The sequence below is a fragment of the Lemur catta genome, chromosome 7 (genome assembly GCF_020740605.2).
Source record: "Lemur catta isolate mLemCat1 chromosome 7, mLemCat1.pri, whole genome shotgun sequence".
Taxonomy (NCBI): domain Eukaryota; kingdom Metazoa; phylum Chordata; class Mammalia; order Primates; family Lemuridae; genus Lemur; species Lemur catta.
Genome location: NC_059134.1, coordinates 95,471,367 through 95,480,493, shown reverse-complemented (window position 1 = coordinate 95,480,493; position 9,127 = coordinate 95,471,367). Strand labels below are relative to the sequence as shown.

Below are 9,127 nucleotides of genomic sequence, written 5' to 3'. Positions count from 1 at the left end.
ACCACACCTGGATGGTTACCCTGATAGGAGTCTCGGTTCCTGGAGTCCACACATACCACCGGCCCCTCCTATTTCTCAATACCCGCCCTAAAACTACAAGGGACGATTCATTGTTCTCCCCACCATAAATCTTCCTGCCAAAAAAAACCCTACCCCCATCCCTAAAAACATATATAAACCCACTCAGACTTCTGGACGATGCGACTTTTCGGGTCTCTCTCTCTCTCTCTCCTGGGATACTTTAACTTTCAGCTGCGCTGCCCCTCTCCTGTGGACTCCGGTCTTAAAAACTTACAGTGGCTACCTTTGGAAGGTATTACTCATAAAGAGGAATGAGGAGGACCTCTGATGCATAGTAACTTCTGCCTCTTAATCTGATTGCTAATTGCATGATAATACTCTAGTTTGAAAAAAATTTATAAGCTATACATGGGTGATATGTCTGATTTTCTGTATTTATAGTCAATAAAAGTTTTAAAAATTGGAGGTATTATTTTATTCAGCTTCTCAGCATTTTAAGGCAAAAATGCATTATGTATTTTAATACAAGGCAATATAATCCTTTATTTTTAAGAAATCATCTGGTTATTTCATATCATATGATCGCAATTTTAATGATTAAGAAAGATGGAGGGAAGTAGGAACAACAATAACGTTCAATTTGTTGATGAGGTGGCAATGTAACAGTGTAAAACAACAGAAGGGATGCGCTTCCTGTCTGCCCACTTATCTCTCCAAACAACAGGACAAGATGATGAGAATGGATCTCACTCACAGCTGTGGTCTCATAGAACCGCGGCATGCAAAGCAGAAATAACTCAGAAAAGTTACTTTCCTTTCAGAACTATTTGACGACACCAAACTTTCCTCAAAGCATTCTTCATCTCCGTGTTTCTCAGCGTGTAGATCAGAGGGTTGAACATGGGAGCAATGATGGTGTAGAACAGAGCAAACACTTTATCCTCTGGAAACGTCGTGGCGGGTCTAATGTAAATGAATAAAGAAGGTGCAAAAAACAGGACCACAACCATCACATGAGAACTGCAAGTGGAAAGAGCTTTGTGGCGACTCTCCACAGAGTATCCTCTGATGGTATATAATATAAAAAAATAAGACAAAATCAAGATGACAAAGGTCACCAAAGCAATCAGGCCTGAATTAGCGATGACTAAGAAACCCATTATTTGTGTATTAGAACAGGACAATTTCAGCAAAGGATATATATCACAGAAGTAATGATCTATCTCATTGGGGCCACAAAATGGTAAGAAGATGGTGAGAAGAAATTGACTGGCAGAGTGAATAAATCCCCCAGTACAACAAGCTGTGATGATTGCATTACACTTTTGCCTGTTCATCATGGCAGTATAGTGCAGGGGCGTGCAGATGGCCACGTAGCGATCATAGGCCATTCCTGTGAGAATGAAGATCTCTATGCCTCCAAAGAAATGGGTGGTAAAGAGCTGTATCATGCAGTTACTATAGGAAATTGTCTTCCTTTCTGCCAGTAAGTCTGCCATTAGTTTGGGGGTCACTGTGGATGTATAGCAAAGGTCAGAGAGTGAAAGGTAATTGAGCAAGAAATACATGGGTTGGTCAATTAGCTGACTGAACATGATAGAAATCATTATGAGCAGGTTTCCTGTCCAAATAGCAATGTAGCAAAATAAAAATAATACAAAGCACAGTATTTCAATGTTCTTGTTTTGGGAAAGTCCTAAGAGAATAAACTCAGTGACATTACTGTTTTTTTCCATGGTCCAGTGTAGATAGAACATATAAATCACCTGAAATGACATAATTCATGAGCTCACATTTACAAGTGTTTGTTGAGAAGTATGATGATCATATTCTATTTGAGAAACTAAGTAGGTTTAATTTACCTCATTCAAGTGTCTCAGAGAATTAATATCTAGTATTCAATTAAAATGACTCCCTAATAAGACTCTCTAGATGATTTCCATTAACTCTTCCAGCAAATTGTAATCAATCCCTGCCTTGGTAGGAATGAATGCTTTTGTTCCATCAACAATATTAAAATTTTCTCTTAGGCAGCATCTATTTCCAAAGCCTAATGTAATACACAATAATGCCTTGCAAAGTATATCAGTTTTACTCTCTGAGACTCAAAATTTATTAAGAAAACAAGCCACATAATTATTATTTTTTTCATTAAGTACAAGCAAATATAAAATTTAAGATGTAAAAAAACTAAAGCAATAGGATAAATTGAACATTGACTCTGACTCTCCCAACTCTGAAGTTTCCATATATGTCTGAATCCATCAGGCAAGACCAGAATACCTCCTGAATTTTAGTCATTGCTCCACTTTAGCTTCTCAAATTTAGATGTAAAATATGTAAATGGAAGCATAGAACCATAAATCTGCCCAAAGTCTCTATAAAAACCACAAACCAAATCAGTTCTGGATTCTTACACACAAAAGCCAGCTCTAGAAAAGTAACAGATGTACAGCTCCCATACTTCTTTAGGAGGCAGTATATCTTTTATTCTCTCAAGCATGGGTAGCAATATTGCACTGTCAGTTATTTGTCATGTATGAAAAATAGGTAGGAGAAAAGAGATTTCAGTGCATGCCCTAACACTGCGACTTCTTAGATTTGTGTCCTTACACTGTTGGCCCATAAATTTCCTTTCTGTAAAAGGAGGAAAATATCCTCAGTTATCTCTAAAAATCCTTCTCACAATAATGTCCTTTGTAAAATTTAAATTACTTTCTTCTTGGTCAAAGTTTTACCATCTCCCTAGAGTTGTAACAACATGATCCTTTTTTCATGTGCATTTCTCCTATAAACCAGGCTGTATTATTCTATAAATTTGATCTTATTTTTCTAGAATATGTCATCTCACCCCCAGTGGACAATGAGGTCCTCCTTGAGTTTAGTGCTCTTTTAATCCAAAAGTGACTTCATCTACAGAATTTAATAAAAAGCCTGTTTTAAAATTAGCTGCTAATTAATACAGTTCATTAACACAGAACTAAAATTTGATTTTCAACAAATATCACATATTTATAAGGGTGATGATAAAGGAGAGAGAAGTAATTTACTCACATGTGTTCTGCACTTATTTTGAATCTGTTTTTTTTCCTTTAGTCTATTTTTTCCTCTCCCTTGAAACTGCAGTCCTCTCTTAACTATTTAAATTATTTCCCTGCAACTTCTGACATTTTCTTTTCACAGTGAGTGCTACTGATGTTTCACTTGGTTTTTCCCCAATTCGTGCATAAACAAATAAAAAAATTATACCACTTTTAGTAACTACTGTCACCTCCCACATCATCAAATCAAATAAATTATGAGAGACTATGTCACAGAAAAATCTTTGAAGACAGAAGGAGTACTTTGTTTTCAAAAACTAGACAAATCATAGTCTAATATAGAACCAAATTCTTCCTGTGAAATTTCCAGCTCAAATGCTAAGCAAAATTTTAGGTAAAGGTTATATTCTAAATGTACATTTTTATTTCCTCTCTTGGCATTGCTTATTTACTGAAAGTTAATTACTTATATGTCCCCAAGTAATCAACTCACCAGTTAGCATCCTTTCAATCCAAATTACCAGAGGAACTCTATAACAGGGTTATAAACACTCTGCAGCATGTCGTTTGAACCCCATTTATTACAAAGTTGTTGATGGCTGAGATCTGCTGTTTACGCAATTTCAGTTTCTTTTTCCCTTCTCTGTAATCTGAGGAGAAAACTATAGTTCTGGTCCCTATGTTAAGAAATGATCCATCAATTCCCATAAAGTGTTTTTTATCCTGTTCTCTTGGGAAGAAGAGTGTGGTTGTGCATTTTCATTTAAAGTGACTTTTCAGGAAAAGTAGAAACTTTCTTTCATGTCTTTTTGAGTTTACAACAAAATGTTCATTATAATATTTATCAACAATACAGTTGAATATTCTATAATTTTGCTCTAGTCATATCATTTTCAATAAGCCTTTCCTTTTTAAAAAGATCTGTATTCAAAGCTAGGGTATGCTTTTGCTTTGCTCTGTGAGCACTGCTAAAAATAGCAAATATTAGTAAACGAGATAGAGATTACAGATAGGAGAGAAAGAGGATGTGACTGTGAGTTGATAGGAGTGCTGTTTCTTGTCACGAGTGGGAGTTATAGGGGATCTTACTTTATAAATTATTCATTATTCTGTGCATTAATGTTTCTCTGTGATTTGTTTAATTATTATAAAGTTCAAATAATAAAAGTCTAAAGCTAACCTATGGTCATAGATCAAGGTCTTGCAAATTAATTCAACCTGCAAGTTTGCTTTGCCCTTAAAGTACTATTACCAAAGGATTCTGGAAGTTCTACTAATAATCAGTCTATTTCTTACGGTCCGACTAAACTTTGTGTTTCAACACTTATTTTCTTTGCTTGTCATATGTCTCCCCCAATCTTGATGTGGTCAGTGTTTTCACATCACCTTCAGATCTTAGACTTTTCTCCATGGGATCCCTGGTGTTCCTCTTTTGCTTTCTCATAGATGTTTGTGCACACGCTATCATTATTTCTAGCTATACTTGTTTACTCAGAACATTCATCTCCTCCATGGATTATCTTCCCACTTAACAGAAAGCATCTAAGTATATCTTCCCAGGTTCTCTAAAAATAACTTTAAAAAGGACTTTTAAGCCTATAATGCTTTTTAATCTACTTTTTATATAAGCTGTGAAGCATGGATCTAGGCTCATTTTTGCATATGTATATTCAGTTGTTCCAATATTATTTATTTAAAAGACCATCATTTTCTCCATCAAATTACATTTTCTCTTTCATCAGAAATCAGTTTCTATATGTCTATTTCTGAGCTATTAGTCTATGTGTCTACACTGTCACCAATAACACGCTGTCTTGATTACTGTAACTTTCTAGTAAGTCTTGAAATTGAATAATATGAACCATCCAAAAGTGTTTCCTGGAATTGCTTTGGCCATTATAGTTCCTTTGCCTTTTTGTATGAATTTCAGAATCAGCTTGCTTATATCTACAAAAAACTTGCTGGAATTTTTATTGGGATTGCATTAAATCTAAACACCAATTAGAGAAATCAACATTCTAATGATATTGAGTCTTCTAATCAATAACCATAGTATGTCATTGATTAGTGAGATCATCTTTGACATCTTCAGCAAGACACCTTATGTTAGCATCAGAAGGAGCCACAGAACATGTCTTGTCCAAGCCCCTTTCAGAAATAAAGCTGTTAAGGGCCAGGGAGGGGAAGTAACTTGCCTGGAGTCACACAGTAGATTTAGAGGCAGAAATTCTGGTCTTGGACTCCTTGTCAAATGCTCCTCCCCTTTCACACAGACTTAAGTGATATAGGAACTTCAGGGATCTGAGTGGGGTGCATCCCCTATCTCTAGGCCAAAGATCAATTGACTGATTGGTTTGTTAGGCTGGTTGTTTGTTTGTTTGTTTTTGTTTTGTTTTCCATTTGGTAGTTCTTAGGTATAGGAAAGAATTCCTGCTCCAGAAGCAAAGTTTAAGTTCCCCACACCCTTCCCAGGAAACACACAGGTTTCATGTCGCCTGAGCATGGCGTTCTAAGTACTTCTGCACATATGTGGTCACTAGTCTCAGAAGGCCAGAAATGTCAGGAAAATCACTGATCTAGCATGCTATATGCACTTACCTTAGATGAATAAGATGAATCTAATGGCAGGTTTTTTGAAATTTAGGAAATTATTTGTCATCGTATATGTCTAAGCATAAACTTTGCTACTTCTTGGGAATATGGAAAAAAAATATAAGTGCCAAAATGTAACTCAAAGTTCACTGCAACTTGAAGATTTCATTAACTTTAACTCGACTGTTGTCATTCTCAACTATAATTCTGCTTGTGAATAATGTACACTTAAAACTAAAGTTAGCTAAAGCATTTAATAGTAATTAAATTATCTAATGTTGCAAAAACATTTATAGTCTTAAGAATGAAATTAACTAGAATACATTTAAATTGCACAGGCTACACTAAAGGATGGTTGATGACATTCTGCCAGAAGAGTAGCATGAGCAATTCACCGACCATCTGGTTTGAGTGGCTACTACATTAGTTTTAGGCCACATCAGAAAGAATGTCCTCCTCAGATATTGACCCTGCCAACTCTTCTCCAGTATTTAAATGTAAAATAAAATGTAGATATTTACAAACCAGTAATTTAAGCACATCTAGGTCAATTCTCTAAAAATTACTTTTGAAACTCAACATATCTTAGAAACTTGCATCAATTACCAAGGGTATAGGAACTGAAATTTCCTTTAATATTAGAAATTCAAGAAGTAGATCTACAAACCTAAAATTGTTTTAAAAAATGTGAAATTCCCCCCAAAGTAAACACACATTTTAAGTCCTCTGAGAGTCATTCATTTTATGACTATGCCTAAAGGACATTTGCTTAAGAAGAGCAGAATATAAATTCGTGTGACAATGCAAGAATTAATAGGTCTTTGAAAACTCTAAGAAATTATATTCCCAGGGGCATTTCTAAACAGATGTTCATCACATGCCTCTGAGGCATTGTCCATGGTGCTGTCCCTGGCGCCTCTGGGCATTTTCCGGCTGTCACTTTACTTCTCCCCTGTGTTAGCTGGGCTCAGGCACTGTTTCCTCAAAGACCCCAATAAAAATTTATTTCTCATGGTTCTGGAGGCTAGGAAGTCTGAGATCAAGATGCTGGCATCTGATGAGGACCTTCCTGTTGTATCATCCCATGGAGGAAAGGCAGAAGGGCCAGAGAGCATGAGGAAGTGAAAGGGAGCAGAACTCCCCCTTTTCAATGAACCCACTCCTGCGATAATGACATTAATCCATTTACTCTGCCCTCATAGCCTCATCACCCCTCTTTAGGCCCCAGCTCCCAACACTGTTGCATTGGGGATTAAGGTTCTAATACATCCTTTTGGCGGGCAGGGGACTCATTCAAACCACAGCATCTTCTTATCTTACAAACCCATATATTAAAATTTTCCTTCAGACCTGTAAAACTTCAGGAAATCAATTTTGTAGTACCTTACCTATTACAAAATAATAACATTGTATTGAGAAATTATTGGTCACTTTAAGTTCATTATATTATTTAAGCCTTACAATAATGCATATTTTGACATTATTATTAACTCTGTTATGTAGATAAGAACACAAGCCTCGAGATGTTACATGACTAGCTCAAAATGCCACTATAACAGCAGAAACAGGGCTCAGGACCCTGTGTCTTCTGTGGGTCAAAGAAAGGGGTATTTTTAAGTTGATTATTTACTCCCAGGATTTGATAGGTAAGTGAAACTGAGGAAAAGATAGATTCTAACATTTCAGAATGAAGGATATAACAACCCAGTGTTTTACTGGTTGTCCATTATAACATAATGCCTAATGTTGGTGAATATTCACTCAAGCTAGCTTGTATGTCAATACACAGAAAGATAGCTGTCATACCTATAACCATCTGCACATGCATGAACACACACGCACACACACCAGCATACTCCTTAGAGATGTGTGCAATTGAATCATTCAAAATCCCAATTCTAGAATTCATCTCAGGCCATCATTCTTTTGTTTTATTTTTTTTGATTTACTTTATTTTTAATTGACAGATAAAATTGTATGTATCATATACAATGTGATGTTTTGAAGTATACATATCCATTGTGAAATGACTACATCTAGGTAATTAACATATGCATGGCCTCACATTGTTATCATTTTTGTGGTGAGAATACTAAACATTCACTCTCTTAGCATTTTTAAAGAATATAATATATTGTTATTAACTATAGTCACCATGGCATACAATAGACTTCTTGAACACATTCCTCTTATCTAACAAAAATTTGGAATCCTTTGACCAACATCTCCCCAGCCCACTCCACCACTGTTATTGTATCCCCTGGTAACCACCATTCTACTCTCTACTTCCATGAGATCAATGTTTATAGATTCCACATATAAGTGAGATCATGCAGTATTTGTCTTTCTGTGCCTGGCTTATTTCACTTAACATAATGTCCTCCAGGTACATCTACGTTGTTGAAAATCACAGGATTCCCTTCTTCTTTATGGCTGAATAGTATTCCATTGTGTATATGTGCCATATTTTCTTTATCCATTTATCCATCACACGTCATCTTAACTTGCTCTGCTGAGAGTTGATTTTGTTCTGTTCATTTTCATTTTCTACATTACCCTTAAAATACTTGTTGTTATGGTTTATATTAACTTATTTCAAAAACTTTTTTTATAATTTTCCAAATGATGGAAGGTGGCAAATTTACTCGGTATCTATAAGCTTTACATGTATACTTGAGCAAATAAATGCAAGAATAAACATTGGACTTCCTTATAAATCTAGAAGTCCCAGAAAGGCCAGAGAAAAAGTAATAGGAACAATTTTAAGAAAATATATTGTTAAAATCTATATTGAAGTATAATTAAAATACAATGTACGTAATTCATGTGAAAGATTTTACCTACATCTATACCTATAAAATCGTCACCACAATCAAGGTAATGAACATACCCATCACCCCCAAAAGTTTCCTCATGACATTTTGTATTTCTATTCTCCAGCCCATCCTCCTCATGCCCAACAAAACACTGATCCATTTCTGGAACTATAAATTAGTTTCCATTTTGTAGAATGTTTCAAGATGAAAGAACATAGTATACAGTTTTGGGGAGGAGAGAGCTATTTTATTTCATTCAATTTATATATTCTTAGATTTAGTAACGTCTTTGTGTACATTTATAGTACATTCCTTTTAAATCCTGAAGTTATTCCACTGTCTTAAAATTCCACAATTTGTTTATCCATTTCCCGAATTTTAGATTTTTGGTTGTGTCTGTATTTTGGCTGACATTAATTAGCTGCTAGAGTAAACTGGATACACATATTTTATGGGCAAATATTTTCTTTCTCTTAGGTAAATGTAAAGGACTAGAATCTCTGGTCATTTTGGAAGTGTATGTTTAACATTTTGAAGAAATTTCCAGTTTCCCAGGATAGTTGTAGCATTTTATATCTCAGTTCCTCGGGTTGTAATGCAAATACTCAGCATGGTCAGTCTTTTCATTTACTTATTGTAGTGAATAGGTAGCAGTAT

At 35.3% G+C, this 9,127-nt stretch overlaps 1 protein-coding gene across 1 annotated transcript; it reads right to left on the bottom strand.

Moving 5' to 3' along the window:
• Positions 1-827: 827 nt before the first annotated feature.
• LOC123642109 (olfactory receptor 4P4) lies at positions 828-1,757 on the bottom strand. The gene has a single exon (XM_045557022.1). It carries the CDS (start codon positions 1,755-1,757, stop codon positions 828-830), a length of 930 nt encoding a protein of 309 aa, XP_045412978.1.
• Positions 1,758-9,127: the final 7,370 nt, after the last annotated feature.

What these genes read in the sequence shown, in the direction of transcription:
- LOC123642109 (XM_045557022.1), bottom strand. Translation starts at nt 1,757, where the DNA reads ATGGAAAAAAACAGTAATGTCACTGAGTTTATTCTCTTAGGACTTTCC.